Here is a 20,396-nt window from a genome sequence, read left to right on the forward strand (position 1 = left end):
GGGAGTTGGTGATGGACAGGGAAGCCTGGCATGCTGCATTCCATGGGGTCCCAAAGAGTTGGACACGACTGAGCGACGTAACTGAACTGAACTCACAATTCACACTGTTGTGTGACCATCAACACCACCTATCTCTAGAACCTTTTCGCCATTCCAAACTGAAATTCTTTACTCATTAAAAAATAACTTCACATTCTCCCCTGTCCCTCTTGCTCCTGGCAACTAACATTCTATTTTTCTGTCTCTACAGGTTTGGCTACTCTAGGTACCTCACATAAGTGGAAACATACAACAATTGCCCCTTTGCATTCAGCTTGCTTCATCCGGCTAAATCACTTTAATCAACACTCTGGTTAATCAAAAGCTGGCTTCTAATTAGCAAAATACTTTTTATGCTACATTTTACAAATGTCTTGATTTTCTTGATCAAATCTTTTCCACTTATTGCTTAAGGAACACTTTAGAAAATTACAAACTCAGAGTTCTTAACAATTTAGTCTACCATTGCGTCTGCCATAAAAAGCTTTTTACTGGTCTACTTTAAGTGTCTTTATATTGTGAATTATTTTTAATTTATTATAGTTTACAGGTAGTAGACATTTTGTAAAATCCCACCTAGTACCTTAATGGAAGTAAATAACACAGAATAGAACTACTGAGGCAGGAATCAAATTTATCTGGCCACCCAGGATTAATGAAGTTAATTTATATAGGATGCTGACAGAAAGGCTCTCCCTTTTGATATTATGTCATTTCCCTATCTGGGGTTGAATCAATTCTAAATGGACAGAATTGGTTGAATCAGTTCTAAATGGAGAGAATTAAAAACACAACACTTCCCTTATTTCTAGCTAGGGGTTAAGTCTGAAAGTTTTGGATAATAGCAAACTACTTGAGAACTAAGGGCTGGAGGAATCCCTAGGTCATTAGTGTATCAATAGTGTTTTGCCCATTAATCGAATAATTCTGGACAAGACTTAACTAAGCCTCCGGAAGTTTCAGTGCGTTTAGATGAGACCATCCCGTTCTTCCCAATCTTGTCCACAGCACAGCATATCCAAAACAGAGTACTGCAGAACCCTGGGAAAAAACGGAGGAGGCACAGCGCAGCACACCTGTAACCCCCTGATCTCCTGTGTGCCGACACATCCGAGAGGATACTCTCAAGAAAGCGCTTCAGTAGCAGTGTCGTTCCAGTCAATGGGCCACGCCGTCTGGTACAGAGTTAGAGCTGCTGAAGTTCCTGCTGGTTCTGAAGGCAGCGGCCTTTCCCTCTGAGTAAAAAAAACAAATTCTTTGCTCCTTAGGAAGACCAAAGCCTGGAAAAGCACAAGGCCCACAAGCCAGGCGAACAATCAACGCTCGCCACACTTGCCCAGCGTGCACTCGGGGGAAAAAAAAAAAAAAAAAAATTACGTCTCTTCCCAGCAGGCTCCGGGAGTCACCGCGAGATTTCATCAATTCTCGCGACATTTATCGGCAGCCATCTTCTTGGGGGTGCTGGGAGCCGGGAAGACCCCCCGAATCGTTCCCATTCAGCTGCCCTTCGTTTTCGCTTTCTTCACTTTTTCCTCTCCTGCGTTGCCAGCAAGCACCTGGTTTCAGGGCTGAGGGCAAGCCCGTGTCTAGGCGCGTGTCGCGCTCTGGTCCAGGAAGATTCGCTGGGGTGAAGGGAAGGGGGAGGGCCTGGGCAAACCGTTGCTGCCTCAGCCGGGGCCGGGGTCCGGGGAGGGGAGCTCTTGGCACCCCGTGGACTCGCGGCCTACGGCGGTCCCCGTGAAGCTGTTCGCCGATCCGGGCTCGCGGGAACCTGCCACCGGCGCCTCCCACCGCGGCCCACGCGGGCGGCGCGCGGAGTAGGGGGCGGGGGCAGCGGCGGCTGTAGCGGCCGCGACCTGGGCGGGCGGAGGAGTGTGACGGGCCTCGGGGCCGCTGTGGATGGTTTCTAAAATGATCATTGAAAACTTCGAGGCACTCAAGTCCTGGCTCAGCAAGACTCTCGAGCCCATGTGAGTATTCGGGAGCTGTTTTACTTGCAGGGATGGAAGGGGGAGATAGGTGGACTCCCAGTTGCCTCAGGAGCCTGCCGTGGAGGCCGAAGGCGTGAACTGAGGTCCCGGGCTCTGTGTTTTCGCCTCCTCCGCCACCGTCGTTCCTTCATTCCCAGGTTCAGAATACGCCTGGGAGCCTGAGCTGATCTTTACCTCATCGATGAGTTGGTTCTTAAACCGATGGCTCTTCTCTCGTTTTCCCGTTATTTGTAGACCGACCCCAGCGTAAACACACAACTCGTTATTTGCCCAGGGCCCCCACGTCGGTTTCTTTTGTCGAACTCGAGCATAATCTCCTGTTTACTAGACTGTTTTACTTCGGCCCCCCCCCCCCTTTTTTTTAAATGAAGTGAACAGCTCTTTAGGGATTTAGAACAGTTCTCGCCCAGCCCATTCACGTTTTACCTAAATACTGTCTCTGAAAGAAAGGCCGTGTCTACCATGTGCTGTCTGGCTCTTAACTGAAAATGTAACAGGTGCTAAGGTGCCCAGCAAAATTCCCCTTTCTCATCTCTGCACGTTTGTTCGTTTGGAGGAATAAAATGCAGTCTAACCATATGGACTGTTTGGCAGTTTTAAGTAGAATCCTATAGGTGCACTGTGTCACTGTGTGTGTGTGTGTGTGTGTGTGTGTGTGTGTGTGTGTGTTTTGGGGAGGGGGGTTCGAAGTACTGAAATGTCTTAGATCGGAAAAATTGAATTTAAGGATTTATCTTTTAATACGTAAAAAATATATCATGAGCCAAGTGTTTTGATCAAAATTGGCTGATTTACAATAAACAATTTAAAATGCAATGCTGAACATCCACTTATTTAATAGATGTATTAAACGCCTTCTATGTACTGTGGGAGGCATTGGGGCTAGAGTTTTTAAATTCCAAAATCGACAAGGCATAATAGAAAAGTAAGTGAGCTAACTTCGGGTAGTAAGAGTCGTGACTGTAATACTAAAGGACCATGTAAAATAGTGATAACAAGGCCTCTCAGAGGAGGCGACAGCGGAGCAACACCTGAGGAGGAGAAGGAACTGTGTAAAAGTTTGGAAAGAGAACGTTCCTTCCAGAAGGAATGACAAGTGCAAAGGCCCTGTAGCGGAAATGATCATGCTTCGATGGGGGAAGAGAAAGGCTGTTGTGGCTGCAGGGAATCTTGTGAAGGGGGAACAAAAGGAAAGTTGTGAAGTTGGAGAAGTAGGAAGGGGACAAATCATGTAGGATCTTCTAGGCTATAGTCAAGAGCTAAGATTTTACTTAAAATCGAATGGGAAGACATTAGATGATTTAAAGCGGACAGAGATTGATTTTGTTTTAACTCTGCCTACTTTGTGGAGATTATAGGGTCAAGAATAGAAATAAGGGGACCATGCTGAAGGAAGTTGTAGGCCAAGCTGTAGATAGTTTGCCTTAGAGTGAGAGCGGAGACAAATATGTTTAATAGATATGTTAAATAGATCTGGTGGGACTTGCTGGTGGATTGGATGTGGGAGATAAGGGAAAGGAAAGGAAAATCAAGGGTGACTTATGACTAAGAAGTTAATCTAAGCAGCTGAATGTGTGTTGGTTGAGGAGGCTTGGAGAGAACAGTTTGAGGGGAGACGGGTGGTTGATGTTAACCATTAAGTAGAAAGTGTTTGTTATACATCTAAGTGCGATGTGAAATTGGTAGTTGGGTATGAGTCTAGAACTCAGGCCAGGAGTGGAGATACTTGGAGTTATGCGGGTAGTATTTAAAGTCACGAGACTGGGGTTTCAGAGGAAGAATGTGTAGATAGGGAAAAGAAGAGAGTCCAGGTCTGAGGTTGGAAGAAAAGTGGGATGTATGTCACTAATGAAGGAGATGTATGACAAAACAGGAAGGCTGTCAACTTGGTGGGATACTGCATAATGGATAAAATGGAGACAGAAGGGGCTCTTGTGTTGGCAAGGTAGAAGTCATTGGTGAACTTGTTGAAAAGTTCACTGGAGTAGGATGGTGCAGATAGAAGCCCTGTTTCAATGAGTTGGAGAGAGTGGGCAGCAGTAGAGTATAGTGGTTGAGACCGAGAACCGTGGAGCCAGAGTGGCTGCCTTTGAATTCTGCCTCCGCCACTTAGCTGCTGTATGATATTGGGTAAGTAACTTAGCTCAGTACCTCTGCTTCCTCCTGTCTGAGAGGGGAAAAATAATGAATATGTATTAAGAAAATCTTTGAACCCTGTCTGGTTTGTAATTAGCACTCAGTAAATGTTAGGTGAATGGAAAACTTAGAATGTTTTCTGTTAAAATAGCGTTCCCTTGTATAAGCTTTCAGTTCTCAAATTACTTAGTTTTATTACCATTTTTTCTTCTTACTGAAGAGAAGATTATTTATAGCTGATTAGTGTGCTTGTGATTTTTTTTTTGTAGTTCTAATAAAGCATATTCAGGTATCATATAGCATACTTAGATGACTGTAGCCCTGCAGTCTTTACTGCTGGAATAAGATAGTACTTGTAGAACCTAGACAGTGGGAGGAGCTGGGATTGGTCCTTTTTACACTGCTGTGTTAAAATTGAACCCTTATCCAAGTTCCTGTCCCTTTAACTGAACTTCAGGTGAATTCTTTTAGATAACTTTTAAAGCTGATTCCAGTTATTTAAGACCTATGGTTTCTAACCTTGGTTTTGTGAAACTTTAAGATGTGTTTGTTATCTAAAGAGATTTTTTTTTTTTTTTTTAACCAAATAGCACCTATTTGAGGCAGGACCATAGGAAGATAGAACTTGAAATTTGTATAGAACTTTTTACCTATTTGCGCTAGTGAAGTATCTCATGGTTTTGGACTTGTAGTTTAAATGTATTAATTCAGCAAATATTTATTGAGCACTTAATCGACTCTGTGCTAAGCAGTGTGTTAAGATATTGGTGAAACAGTAGGAAACATGACATGAAATGACTATCTTCATATCATTTACCAGGGAAGACAGATGTTAAACAAGTAACTACGAGACTAGTGAGCATGATGAATCCAGAACGCTATGAAAATATATGTCTGGAATATCTGGAAAGACTTCTGTTGCCTGACAGTATTTCATCTCAACCAGGAAGGATGAGGAGTAGTTTGTTGGGGCAAAAGGATGGGAATGGAGGGTTGTAACAGCAAGGTTTTTGAGGGCAGATCGTATGAAGACCCTAAAATGAAGGAAGTAAAGGTGAAAAAAAGAGCCAGGAGAAGCATAGCGGCAGATAGCTCCTGAGACAGGAGCCAGATTACATGAGACTGTTGAGTCATGTTAAGGTTTTGGGATGTCATTAAAGGATAGCGGGAAGCCAGTGAAGGGTTTTCGGGGAGGAGAGTTTTCAGATGGACATTTGGGGGGCGTGGGGTGGGGAGTCAACCTGATTGCAGTTTCAACATGAAATAAAAGTTGGTAAATCTGTATTTTATTTGATTATAAGGTCTGTAGGTATATCAGGATTCCAAGTTTTCTTTTTCATAATTTGTTGAAAATATACGTGTTAAAATTATCATCTTGAAATACTTGATGTTTTTGTTCTCCAAAACATTTGCTTAGTCATACATGCTTATAATAAAATAAAATAGATATTGGTCTTTCTTGTATCATTGATTTCTTTTTCATAATGTTACGCTTTCTTTTGATGTTTTTTTGTTTTTTAAACGAAAGTTTTCTGCTGTATTTTAAAACTTTGTGAATTTACGTATCACTAAATGTGATTTAATAAAATCATGGATTATTTTCAGTTTAAGGGAAACCTCAAGATCTAATCAAACCCATTAGTTTTTCAGAAAATACAACTGGGAGATAGACTTAATGATGTGCCCAGGTTTTGTTGCGCTTAGTAGTGAAGAAAAGAATGCCTCATTTTATGCTGCTACTGGGTCGTGCTCTGGAGTTAGCGTTGCGCAGTGGAAAGAAAACATTTTTGTGTCCACATAGACCAGTGTTCAGATCTCTCAGCTCTGCCACTTACTAAGTGAAGAGGCAAGTGAACCTCCCTTTTCCTTGTTAGTATGATAGGGAGAATTATACCTGTTTCTGTAGGTGAAAGAATTAAATGAGACATATTTTTAAGATCCCAGCCCCTTCCCCCCCACTCCCAGGATATATATATATGTGTGTGTGTTAGCAGTGAGAAAAGCATTTACCCAGAGGGAATGTTCTGAAATAGCAAGAGTTCCTGCTGTGCGACCTGGGGAGCTCTCTCTCACAGGCAGTCATCATTTCAGCCTGCTTAGGTTTCTTTCACTCATTTTGACCTTTCCTTTCTCTTTTATCTCTAACCAAATTTTTAACTTAAAGTTTAAGACAGATATAGTATTTAATGCCTAACACTTTAGCAACAGTTACCAGGGAAAAGCATATTAAATAAGTTATCTGCTCTCAAGTCCAAGGTATTTTAAAGCTATATTATCTATTGCCAACAACATAGAAAACAACGGACCAGATTACAACAGCTGTGACAAGTCAAATAAGTTTGATAAGGTTCACAGATGCTACAGTAATAACTAAGATGTAAGTACAACAGTTACACTGTATTAATGTTAAATACCAGTTTGATTAAACACAGGTTACATTGCTATTATTGCTACTGTTAACATTTGTATACATTGTTAAACCTTTGTATTATTATTTTCAAGTAGTATGAGGTAAATACTGTTACCTCCATTTTGCAAGTGATGACACCTGAGGTACTGAAGAATGAAGATAGTTGCCCAGAGTCACACATCTTATGTGTGACTGAACAGTGATTTAAACTCAGGTTTTTGACTCTGGAGCCTTGGTCTTAATTCACTACAACATAATGCAGTGTATCCTTTCCTGCTTCTCTGTGTGTGTGCCTGTGTATGTGTACTTTTTTTTACTATTAGGTTTTTGTAGTAGTAGCTGCTATTGTAAAGGAACAGAGTTCTTAGGCATTGTGGTTATCAGTGCTTTAGAGTCTTTTTAAAATTTTTTTTAGTCTTTAGATTACAGAAACCTAGAGTTTTGTAGTTGTTTCTCCTTTACGCACACTTATTACTATACCTTTCTCACCACATTAAAATTTATTTTTGTTTTTGTTTTAAAGGAAGAGCTGAAAGGTGGTCTTTTTATTTGTGAATTTTATTTACTCTTCCCCTCCTTTGATCTTTCATTTTCTGCAGACCCTTTTGGGTATAGAGTCAATCTCTCATTCCTTAAGCTCAGTGAAAAAGAATTAAATCATACTTCTAGTCGTTTTCATGCTAGCTTTCTTTTCCTGTCACTGTTAAATCTTGAAATAGTAGTCAGCCTTTAATTTTTCACTTATTTGTCCCCAATCATTTACTTCTTAATGCCTTAGTTTCTTTATACTCATGTTTAACCGAAATTATCTACTCCAGTGTTATCATTGAATTTGTTTATTAAATGTAAAGACTTATAGAAATTTTAGTTCTTTGACCTCTGTGTATGACATTAGACAGTGTTGATAGCTGCCTTTTTTTTCTTTAAACTTCTGACTTAGATCCCTAATGTTTTGGTTCTCTTTCTTCGCAAAGCAGTTCTATATCCTTAAGCTCTCTTTTCCTGCCTTTGAATTGTATTTTTCTTTGTTCTGTTCCCATGACTCTTTTTTCTTAATCATTACCACCCCTGACCCTTTATTCACATTCATTCCTATGGATGGTTTCCATTGTAATGTGTGCCAGTGGTTTTAAAAACTGTGTGTGTTGTAGTTGCTTTGAAACTGTGATTAAAGACTCCCTTCCCCAGGCTATTGCATATACATATTTGCATTTGAATTTTAGCGCTTTTTCAAGAGTACCTGTAAGCATTTATTTTTCTCATAGGTATGTCTAGGCTTAACTGCTTCAAAGTTTTATACTCTTAAACTCTGATTGGTAGCTCTGTGCCTGATCCTTTTCACCTGAACTTCAAACTGCTGTATGTTTCTGAAAATAAAATATTCACTTATTTCCATTTCATTTTTCCAAACTATTTGGGCTTGAACTTTTATTTTTTTGGCTTCTCCATTCCTTCCCCCCCATTCAGTTAATCATTGGGGGGAATAATCTGTCTCTTTCTTTTAATAATTCTTACTAATGACAGTGGTCAGTAGGAAACCCTGCACTCCTTATCTAAACCACTGCAGTTTGTTTTCTAGCAAACCTCCCTATCTCCAGTCTTCTCGTTTGGAGTTCTTCTGGCCTGGATACCCAGCTTGTTTATTGTATTGTGTGATCAAAATCTTCAGCACTTCTAAATAATCAATTGCATACTTCTTAACTTGACTTTTAGAACTCTAGTGTCTGTTTCAAATTATCTTTCCAGTTTATATCTTCCTACTTTTTACGTAAGTCTTAATTTCAACAAAAGCTAAACTTTACATTCTGATTCTCTATCACATAGTTTATACTGTCCTTTCTCCCCCAACTTTATGTAGAAGGTAACATTCATTGGGTGCTTACTATTTGCTAATCTTTATGCATTCATTGTGTGTGAGCTGGGTTCTGTTATCCCAATTTTAAAGATGAAGAAATTGACTCTTAGGAAGTTTAAGTAATATACTTCATTCATAGCTAATAAATGATAAGAGACAGGATTAATGACAAGACATTTCTATTCCAGAGTTTTGCTGTGTATTGTGATGTGATGCCTTTCTCGGTTTCTTCTATATGTGTTGAAATCAAAGGTCCACTGCAATTCCAGTTCATCCAGAAAGCCATTTATCTGTCCAGTTGAAATCAGTGACTCTTCCATGAGTCTCCTCTCCTAGTGCTAGTTTGCATAGTTTTTTGACACTCTTCATTTGCAGACTTGTTCAGTAGTTAATTCTTTTGTTTTACTGTTATTAGAGTCTAAGGTCCTTGAAAATAAACTCAAAATGTTAAGTGTTCTCCTGTATAGCACCCAGCACAATGCCTGGGGGGGGGGGGAGGGGAGGTGTACACCTGGGTTTCAAATGTGTTAGTTGAAATTTCTACTTTGTACACCCATGATCTAAGGAGAGAGAAGAGGCATTTGTATAAAACTATTTTGGAGAAACAGATAATGTGAGCAGTTTGAAGATTTACTAATCTCTGGGTCTGTTTGTTTTTTTGCCTTACAGCACTTTCAAATTAACTAAACACTCTGTGATTTTTTTTTTTTTAAAGGGGGAAAGGACACTGAGAAATATTAGCATTTACTCATTAAAGTATGTGAATGCTGCTGCATGCAAGATTGCTTAGCTCCGCAAGATTGCTTAGCTGCACAAAAAATTATGGTAATTCTAGTCTGATGAATTTTATAGCTGGTAAAAGAGTTTCTGTAATTAATTATTGGCTAGAATATTTTTCATGACTTTCTTAGCACATTTTACTGCTGCAGCCTTAGTTGACTTTTCCATCTGAGTGATGAACGGTTAAAATGCATTTAGCATTTTCTATTTTAGCAATTCCTTTTTTTGGCTTACAGTGCTTTTAAATGAATTATTTTATATGCATAAATCCAGGTATAGGGATAGTATTAGTAACAAAATGGAAAATAATATATTCCAGTATTTGGTATGTTTGTGTTGAAAATGACTAAAACTTGAGCTAAGGGTAGGCTTTTAGGAATTTTTCTTCCTTCTGCTTCCTTAGTCCCAAGGAATGAGTGGATGGTAAATGCTTCCTGCTGGACTTATTCCTACCTACTGCCTTCATACTACTTTGTTTCTGTGGAAAAATCTATTTCAGTTTACAGGTGGTAACTTCTGAAATAGGTAAAAGTTTATTTTTAACTTGAGGTTATATTTAGTATTTTGTGTGTATGTAAAAGATGCAGTAAAATTGGAGGTATGTTACTCATTGGTTCTTTCTGACATATTCTGCCTATGTGTGTGTTCAGTCACTTGTACAAAAGTATGTTATATATATTTTTCTTTTTCCTTTTTTCCATAATTGGAGGTCATTCAATATAATACATAAGAGACACCCCCCCCCCCTTTTCAGGTTGCACAGTATTTTAATGTAATGGGTATACTATAATTTATTTAACCATCATTTATTGATTTGCTGAACAGGTAGAACCATAGTGTATGTATTTATCATGTGTCAGTTTATAATTAACGTAAAAGATTAGTTGCATAAGTTTTGACAGTTACATATACCTATGTAATCACCATATAAAACAGGATCTAGAACTTTATCAGGAAAATTCTCTTGTGCCTCTTACTGAGTTTTTCTTTCTAATAAGACATCCACTCTAACTTTGGCATTATGAATATGACTGCTGTGAATATTCTTAATCAAGTTGTTGTGAAAATATTTTCTTTTGGGGAAGGGGTAAATACCTAAGGAGGGTATTTGCTAGGTCATAGGGTAGGTGCGTGTTTTCTGTTATAAGAAACTTTAGAAATTGTTTCTAAAGTGGTTGAACTATTTCATATTTCACATTGCTACCTGTGATTTGTGAGGGTTCCAGTTGCTTCATATCCTCAGCATTTAGTATTGTTAAGTTTTTTTGTTGTTTTTCTTTTTAAATTTTTATAGTGAGTATAAAATGACATCTTACCTTTTTTGGACTGACAGTTTAATTATCTTTATGGTTTTAATTTGCATTTTCCTGGTGAGTAATACTATTGAGGACCTTTTCATGTGCTTATTGACTGTCACGTCTTTTGTAAGGTGGCTGACGTGAAATGAAGTGAAAGTCTCTCAGTCGTGTCCGACTGTTTGCGACTCCAGGACTGTATATAGTATGGTCCATGGAATTCTCCAGGCCAGAATACTGGAGTGGGTAGCTGGGTAGCCTTTCCCTTCTCCAGGGGATCTTCCTAACTCAGGGATCAAACCCAGGTCCGCATTGCAGGCGGATTCTTTACTAGCTGAGCCACATGGGAAGCCCGTGGCTAAGTCTTGCTTATTTTTAAAATTGGGCTATCTTATTGCCAATTTCTGGGAGCTCTTTATTCATGTAGAATACATGTCCTACAGGTTTTTTCCCTTAATCTGTGACTTGTATACAGTGGTCCCTCCTTATCTGTGGTTTTGCTTTCTGTGGTTTCAGTTACCTGTGATGAGCTATGGTTTAAAAATATTAGATGGCAGTTTTCAGAAATTAACAATTTATAAGTTTTAAATCGCATGCTCTTAGGAATAGCATGATGAAATCCCGCGTTGTCCTGCCCAGGATGTGAATCAGTCCTTTGTGCCGCACACCCCACCCGCCTGTCACCTGGTAACTGGCCTGGTTACCGGCTCTGCTCTCGTGATGCTGCAGTGCTTGTGTTCAAGTAGCTCTTACTCGGCTTAATTATGACCGCAGCGCTCAGGTTAGTGACACTGGCAGTTGGAATATAGCAGAGAAGCCGTAAAGTGCTTCCTTTAACAAAAAGGGAGATTCTTAACTTCAGGGAAGAAGGGATTCAGTACTGAAGTTGCTGAGATTCATAGTAAGACTGAGTCTTCTATCTCTGAAACTGTGAAAGAGGAGAAAAACTCTTTCTAGTTTTGCTGTCACACTTCAAAGTGCAAAAGTTTTGACAGCTGTGTGGCAAGTACCTAAGATGGAAAAGGCCTTCAATTTGTACAATAATGTATTTTGAAAGAAGAGAGAAAGCAACACTACACGCACATCAATTTTATTACAGTATATTGTTATAATTATTTTATTTTATTGTTGTTAATCTCTTGCTGTGCCTAATTTATATCTAATTTGTTCATAGGTATGTGTGTATAATTGGAGGGTAAAAAATCTGCCTGCAGTGCAGGAGACGTACAGGAGACCCGGGTTCGATCCCTGGGTGGGGAAGATCCCTGGAGAAGGAAATGGCAGCCACTCGGTATTCTTGGGTTTCCCGGGTGGTGCTAGTGGTAAAGAACCCACCTGCCAATGCAGGACACAGATGTGGGTTTGATGCCTGGGTCGGGAAGATCCTCTAGAGGAGGACACGGCAACCCACTCCAGTATTCTTGTCTGGAGACTCCCATGGACAGAGGAGCCTGGTGGGCTACAGTCCCTAGAGTCTCAGAGTTGTACACAACTGAAGCGACTTAGCACATACACATCCCTGTATGGGGAAAAACTTAGTGTATAGTAGGGTATATCTGTGGTTTCAAGCATCCACTGGGTGTCTTGAAATGTATTTCCACTGTGGGTAAAGGTGTGTGTGCAGTTGCTGTGTCGTGTCCGACTCGTTGTGACGTCATGGACTGTAGCCCCCCAGGCTCCTCTGTCCATGGGATTTTCCAAGCGAGAATACTGGAGTGAGTTGCCATTTCCTTCTTCAGAGGTCTTCCCAAGCCAGGGATCGAACTCATGTCTCCTGCAGTGCAGGTGGGTTCTTTACTACTGAGCCACCTGGGAAGCCCTGTGGGTAAGGGGGGACTACTATTTAACAATGTCATTTTGTGGGCAGAAATTTTTTTTATTAAGTTCAGTTTATTTTTGTTTTATGGTTATGTCTAACAAGTCTTTATCTCCTCCAAGATCATAAAGACATTATATGTTCTAGAAATTTTCTTCCTCTTGGTAGGTTTAGGTCCGTTCATCTCAAATGCATTTTTTAAATAATACATGTGGAGGCATTCAGACAAGCCACCTGTTCTTACTTGGCCCTGTAATAATTGTTTCTCTGCTCCAAACTCTGACACTAGGCTTGTTTGGCCTAACTGTGTGTCCATCAGGCACACAAACTTGTGTTTATTAACAGTTTTGGCAAGCCAGCCCAGTAGTCTGTTTGAGTGGCAGATTGACCCTGCCCAGGAGCAGCCTCTTCCCTGAGTCCCCAGCTCTGGGGAACTCAGGAGGACTCTCCCTGACAGGGACTGGCTGCTCTGGCTCAAGGCTGTTTGAAGTCAAGAAACCAAAAACCAGAAATGCATATGAAATGAGGTAGGGCCAGTGGCTGTTTTTTTTTTTAAATAAGTATACTGTTAATTTTTCCATAAATGGTCCCTAAAAAAGACTTTCCTATTGGATGATTTGGCATGTCGTTTGATAATTAACTGTACTTAATTACTCTGTCTTGGTCCACTGATATTTGGCATGTTGGTTGATAATTAAGTTTATATATGAGTCTATTTCTGGACTCTGTCTTGGTCCAGTGATAGGTATTTATTCTGATGCTTATACCACACTGTCTAAATGACTTTATAATTATTGAAATCAGGTTATGTAAATCCTCCTAATTTGTTTTTTTGAAAAATTGAGTTTTGCTGGATTCATTTCCTTATAAAGGTGAGAGTCAGTGTTTCAGTTTCTACAAGAAGGCCTGTGTTGATTGTTGATAGGGATTGAGTTGAATGTAGAGATCAATTCTAGGAAAAAGAAGATGATTTTTCAAATTTTATTGTTATTTATATAAATATGATTGATATTTACATATTGACCTTGTATTCTGCAACTAAGTACACTTATTATTTATAGTAGCTATTTTATAGATCCTTTGGAATTTATCAGTCATGTTATCTGTGATAGTTTTACTTTCTGAAAATTTTAAACATTTTTCATTTCTTATTGTATAATTTAGAAACAACGTGCAAGTTAAATTGAAGTGGTCTAAGAGTTGACGTCCTTGTTTTGTCCAAGTCTTACGGGAAAGAGACCTCGTGTTTCAGTATTAACTGGTGTTAGTGCTAGACTTTTTTATAATTGCCTTTTACCAGATTGAGGAAATTCTCTTCTGTTCTTAATTTGCAGAGTGATTTGTCATAAAAAGGTAAAGAATTGTCATATTCTTTGTCTACATTTATTGAAATGATCACATGCTTTTCTCTCTTTTTCTGTTAATATTGTACATTACACGGATTGGTTTTCAAACACTAAGCCAACCTTGCATTTCTAAGATAAACCCTGCTTGGTCATGATGTGATTATTACAATTTTTATGCATATTACTGGATTTGATTTGCTAATATTTTGTTAAAAAGTTTTGCTTCTGTTTATGAGGGCTGTGTGTATTTTGTTTTTTCTTTAAATGTTGATTTCACTGATGAAGCCATCTGGGAATGAAGATTTTGTTGTAAAATGGATCTTTTATTACAAAATCAGTTTGTTTAATAGGTATAGATTTATTTAGGTATTCTGTTTCTTCTTGTGTCACTTTTAGTAATTTATATTTTTCAAGGATTTTTCTCTTTAAGTTGCTAGATTTACTGACACAGTTTGCATTGTTGTCTTATTATTCATATTATGACTATAGAATGTATTTTGATGCTTCCCCTCCTCTTTTAAAAATTATACCTGATTTTAGTAATATTAGTTTTATTTTCTTGACCAATTTTGCTAATAGTTTATCAATTTTATTCATCTTTTACCAAGAATAGTATTAGCTTTGATTGTTTTCTATTTTAATATTATATTTTTATCATTTCCTTTTTCTACTTAGAGTTTAATTTGCTGGCTTTCCTTCTTTCTTCAGAGGAAAGCTTAGGTCATTGGTTTTATATTTTTCTTGTAGTTTCAAAAACTAGGGCCTGGAGGTAAAGCACAGGCAGGTATCCAGAATCTTGTTAATGCCGAAATTCCAGTTTTTATAAAAGGGAAGATCCTGCTAGTGATAAAAACTTTTTATTTTTTTAACCAGCTATGTTGGACTATTATGTATCAGGTACTTCAAAATGTTGGTCACTGAACATCATGGCCACAAACCTTTAAAAACTGCTTCCATTTTATATAATTTGAGGTCTTGCATGGGAGTTCTAAATTGATCCATCATGATGTGAAATTCACTATGTGATTCAAATGTAACAGTACAAAATTGAATATAGAGGCATGCATAATCTGTCTCTTAGAAATATAGAGGGGTTGTAATTTCAAATATTGTGCAATTAGTTTAACCATAATGTAACAGTCAAAAAAAGATGATCCTGATCATGCCCTCAAAAACCATTTGAAGTCAGTGGTGAACTGAATCAAACTAAGTTTCTTACAAAGCCCAAGCCATATCAGTTACAGAACAGTTGACTCCACTCTAGTGTCCTAGCAAAAGAAAGGACATGCCCTTTACTGAAGATAAATCTTATTTACTTCAGTCTCCACCTCAGTGTGTTCTTTTACACTAAATTTTCATCTTAATACAATAACAAGGAACACAAAATAGAAAGTAAGATTCACATGAGAAGAAATAGTCAATGGAGAGATACCTAGAGATGACTCAAGTATTAGAATTATTAGACAAAAACTTTATGGTAAAAATGCTGAAGAATTTATTTAAGCATTTGGACAACATGCATAAAGATATGGGGAACTTCAGTTAATACGCAGAAGCTATTCAGAAGAATTTAATGGAGAAATCTAGAAATGAAAAGTATAGCAGAAATAGGCAGACTGGACACCAAAGGAAAAAAAAAACAGCAGTGAACTTGAATGTAGGAAAATAGAAAATATCCACATCAAAGGGACAAAAGTAATTTTAAAAGATATATCAGATCTGTAAGATCTGTAAGACAGTATCAAGCAGTCTAAAATATAAGTTACTGAAGTCCTGGAAAAAGGGAAGAAAAAGGAAGCAGAAAAAGTGTTTGAAGACATAACAACCAAGGACTTTCCAAAATGGGTGAAAGACATTAAAAATACATCCAAATTGGCAAAATCAAGCAGGATAAAATACGTGTGTGTGCGTGTGTGCATGCGTGCACACTCACACACAGCTGTGAGCATTTCATGGTCACACAACTGCTGACCAAATAAAAAGACTTAAAAGTAGTCAAAGGGAGAAAAAAGACTCAAATAGTGGCTAATTGCTCATCAGTATCGACGAGGGACCATGGCAATAGTATTATAAAACAGTGAAGTGTATAAACAGTCAACACTTAAACCAGCTAAAACCACAAGAGTAGTTGTGGAATTAGGGAAGGAAAACTAGAAGAGATCTGCCAGGGCACTCCCAGCTTTCAACTAGCAAAGTCTAGGAGAAGAAAAGGAGGGCTGAGCAAACTCCTTTTAGGATTCCAGGTCTTCACAGAGAATTGGTTGGTTACCCTACAAAAAGAAAAGGGAAGGAGCAAGAAGACAACTGCTCTGCTTATATTCTCATCAATTTTCTGTTGCTTACTGGCAGTTTAAAAAAATTGATGTGGAAAAAGCATTTATAAAAATCTTCAGTTATAAGTAAAAAACTAAAAAATAAAAGAAGCTGTCAGTGTGACCCTTGTTATTTTTACATTATTTGATGATGGCTATAGTACTTACTTTACATTTTGAAAAAAGTTTTCTTTATAATAATAGATTGTGAAAGAGATCTCATTTTGAAGACTTTCATAAATTTGTACTTACCAGTCTGTGAAGTATTTCAAGCACTTTTCTCAAATTGGATTGTGTTGAAGTTTTGAAACTTCTGATGACATTGAGTGCCCCAAATTGGAAGAGCAGTTCTATGAGGAATTAGGACTATTCATTATGCTTAGGAAAAGGTTTTTGATTCTAGCTAGTCTTTGTTGGTTTCAAATTAAGAAGGGATGAATCATGCCATACTGAAGTGTATGGACATTTTGGGGACTAGCTTATAGGATACTGTGAGGGTTAATTAAAGTAATGTAGTAATTCATCAGAACTTCTTTTAAGAATGAAACTATGATGTTTAGAGATTTGATTAAGTTGTAACATTTTGGAGACAAAAAAGACTAAATAGTTTTTTAGTCTAGTTTTAAGAGTAAGTTGTAAAATGTCTAAATTTGGACTTTGGCAGAAGGTAGGAAGATAGAAGTACTATTCTTTGAACATATGTACTGAATGTAGTGAGGGCCATCTCAGCAGTCAGGGTATGGAAGAAAAAGCAGCCAGGAAGTACTTGTCAGAATGCTTGTGGGCTTTTTTTATTGACCTTTCTTGAGATCCATGACAGCTTGGAACTTGTTGGCACACTTTTATATTTGCTATAATTGGTTTTGATCTTAACTGAAAATTGTTTTTTGTGTATTTTGGCTGATAATACCCCTGATTAAGAATGCTGTTACTTATAAATTGTGATAATTAGTATTCTTCTTACTTCTTCGCCAGTGTGATTGGTTCTAGGGGAAAAGGTAGACTTTGTTATCTAGTCTGAAACAGACAAGTACACCAATAGTAACATTTTAACAGTGATAGAAATAGGTCCTGGGAATTCAGGAAAAATATGTAAAATGTTTCTACTTAGTAGAATTTAGTTGTTCTTTATCTTTCCCAAAGGCTCAAACCTTGCTCGCCAGTGTTCAGAAGAGGGAGTTCTATGGCTTTTGAAAAAGATCTAGAGGATCCATTTTTTTTTTTTAAGTTTTTTTTTCAGATTATATACTGAATTATTTTAAATTCAGTTAAAGTAGGGGAGGCAGTGCAATGAAGGTGAAAGCTTTTGTATCTTATTCCTAAAAAATGACCCACTTAGTCAGGTTATATGGTTCAGTGTCTTTGTTTTTAAAATGAGAAAGCAGAAGCCTAGAGAAATAAAATGCTAACCCAGGATTACATAATAAATGAATAAAGTAAGATAACACTAGAAGTCTGAAAACCTTTGGGTTTTTGGAGTTCACTGCTTTTCAATACCAGATTGCTTCAAGGAAAAGCTGACAGTTTGGCTTAGAAGAGAACATAGATTTGAAAGGGAATAGGGCTTAAAATATAGTAACTAAATGTTAACATCTTTTCAAAGGGAGTGGTAATAAGCATCTTATAATTTCACATTTTCTTTTTTTTTCATTAGTAGTGCATTTGCTTTGGTGTGTGCAGGTTAATGCTTTCTCGTTTGTAGTCATATTTATTTGTAATTATTTCTAATTTGCTGTTCTCTCAGATAAGGAAACTGAAGCTTAGTTTTTTCACTGTGAGATTTGTGAGGTGGAAAGTATCCCCTTTTTAATGAAAAAAATTTCAGCGTGATTTGATAGCAATATTAGAAAACTGTTGTGGCAGTATTAGAAAACACCTAGAAGTCTATCATAAGCTACACAGTATAAGCCAGACTTTTTTTTTTTTTTTTACATATGAGGGAGCAGGTAGTAAGAACTTAACTGAAAATAGAATGACAGAATTAGGTTTTTCAGATTTCTAGTCTTAGTGCTATTTCTTTTGGATAATTCTGCCCCTTCTTAGTCAAGGGAGAAAATGTTCGTTAGCCTCTGCTAGTAACTGAAGGGATGAAATGCTCAGATCTGTTTTGTAACTAGGTAAATGGGAGCCCACATGTAAGTAACTGAAGGAGTGGCCCTTGGAAGCCAGAGCCCTTTCCCAGAGAATTTGATTCTTCCTCAGCTGTGAATTGGAATGTAAAACATTTAAGAAATAATGGAGTTTTGTTGAGGGCTGCCATATCAGCATTTCACCTGCAGTCTGCTGCTCCTTTGAGAGAGAATTCTGTAGCATGATTGTATAACCATACCTGCGTATGCTTAACTTGCTATTTGGGCTACTGCTTTTTGCACTGAACAGTATGAAGTCTTGGGGAGTTTGAAGACTGTCTTTGAATTAGACACTTAATACTTGATGAATAACTTCTAAGGCAGTGATTCTCAACTGTGTGACTCCTGGGATTTCCTGAGACCCTTTCATGGAGTCTGTGAGGTCCCCACTTTTCCAACTGTATACCAGTTGAGGAGGTATTTTCTTCATATATTTCAACCAAAACAGCGTATTAAGACAGATTAAATGTAAAAGGTAAAAGAACCCGTCTATTATTTAAGCCAGGCATCAGTGGTATTTGCCCCCCCCAAAAGAAACATTATCAGTTTTACCGAAGTTTTATTTTCTTGTGGGAATAAAAATATAGGGTACAGGTTTCCCCTGATTTCTGAAAACAGTGTTCCTGTGAAACTTTTTTTAAGTCAAAATGTCATAAAGTGAGGAAGTCATTACTTTAGGACACATCTTGTTAGTGGGTGCACAAAATAAGTTGGGATAAAGCATAGATACTCAAGGACACAGTTCAGAGCTTATGGTGGCCTGATGCTGAGATGCCTAGTGTAGTTCTGGGAAAGGATCTTAGCAGTGCCAGTCTTGTCTGCTCATGATAATAGCTACTTCTCTTCAGCTTGCTACGAAACAAATGCTGGAGACTTTCTGCTTTTCATCTTTTCTGATAAAAGTGAAAATCCTTTCCAAATTTCTTGTGGTTATTAGCAGTATAGCTCTTCTGTAAAAGTTTCACAAAGTGACATAAAGCAAATTTTCAAAAAGCAAGGGGATACGTTGTCTTAATTTCAGGTTATTCAATTAGTCATTGAGCTCTGTGCATCCCTGCCCTGCTGTGGTGATATAGCTCAAATGAGAGAAGGTCAGTCATTTCCCAGAACCAATATGATGATGCTGTTGGAGAGAGGGGAGGCTGCTCTAGCTGTCAGAATAATGTAAGTTCAGAACTGCCCAGGGCCATTTTTGTTGCCACATGGAGAACGCCTGCCTCAAAATGAAGAAAATTCAAAGGAAAGCAGAATGGAAAGGGAAGGTCCTGGTAACAGCGTTTGAACTCCTGGATCCAGCTGTGCCTACACTTGGACTTCCCATTTGTTTATATCCATAGGTTCCTCTTGTTTACTCTTCCTGCCTCCTCCGAAGTATTTATGTTAAATTGTAATGGGTTTATTTAGTTATTTTAAGCTAAATAATGTAGAATTTTCTCAGTTTTAAATTTTATTATGATAAATAATGGCATATATAATAATTTTAAATAAAACCTTCTGGGTTCTCTCTAATTTGTAAAGCATAAAAGGGATTCTGAGACCAAAAATTCGAGAACCAGTGCTCTCAAGGTAAGGAGGCATTCCTGCCATTTCTTGAGGGTAATATAAAAGAATGAAGGAACTAATTAAGTAGTTTTCAGCATTATAATTGCATGTTTTGTGATGAGTTTCTACTAGTAATAAGAAGTGGTACGTGTGATGGTCACGGATGGATCATGTTTAGATATGCTTGCTGTGATGTTCATTTTATTTTGTAGAATGAAGTGGGCGTGTAATAATTCTAAATGAGTAACCTTTTCTGTAACTAATACTACATACAAATAATCTATTTTCCCTCTTTATTTGAATTGGATGAAGCTGTATAATAAACTATGGTGATCGAATTTTTCAATATATATAGTCTGTTGCAGTGGAATTTGGGTTTTTAAAAGAGTAATTCGAAGTACAGAATATAATTGCATGACTTTGATGCAAATTAGATATTTTTCTTGAATATAAAGTGAAAATTTGGTAGGAACAGACGTGGGTGTATATCCGTGTTCTAAAGTTACTTAGTTAACATATTTAAATTTAATTTTTAATTCCCACTGCCACCTCCAGTTCCTCCTTCTCAAGATTACTGAAAATGGAAGCTTGGGTTACATTTCATCAGTTATCTTCCACTGAATTTCTAAAGCCTCCAAGAAACTTGAAGAAAATGAGACCAACTACTCTTTGAAATATTGTACTGCAGTACAGTATTTTTTCACTTTACTGTCTCATTACTATTTTGAAAGTATTAATTAAAAAG

At 37.7% G+C, this 20,396-nt stretch overlaps 1 protein-coding gene across 14 annotated transcripts in view; it reads left to right on the forward strand.

Annotated features, from left to right (window-relative positions):
* Positions 1-1,463: 1,463 nt before the first annotated feature.
* Positions 1,464-20,396, forward strand: part of RBM26 (RNA binding motif protein 26) — a 79,247-nt gene continuing 60,314 nt past the window's right edge. For 12 of the 14 annotated variants that reach the window (XM_020881014.2, XM_020881016.2, XM_020881015.2 and 9 more), the window contains exon 1: positions 1,464-2,009. In XM_020881014.2, the coding sequence (XP_020736673.1) occupies positions 1,939-2,009 (71 nt within the window). In that variant the 5' untranslated portion in view covers positions 1,464-1,938. The remainder of the gene's footprint in view (positions 2,010-20,396) is intronic. The other 2 variants (XM_020881020.2, XM_020881026.2) reach the window with 1 other exon arrangement.

This window comes from Odocoileus virginianus, chromosome 8, assembly GCF_023699985.2.
Source record: "Odocoileus virginianus isolate 20LAN1187 ecotype Illinois chromosome 8, Ovbor_1.2, whole genome shotgun sequence".
Lineage (NCBI taxonomy): Eukaryota > Metazoa > Chordata > Mammalia > Artiodactyla > Cervidae > Odocoileus > Odocoileus virginianus.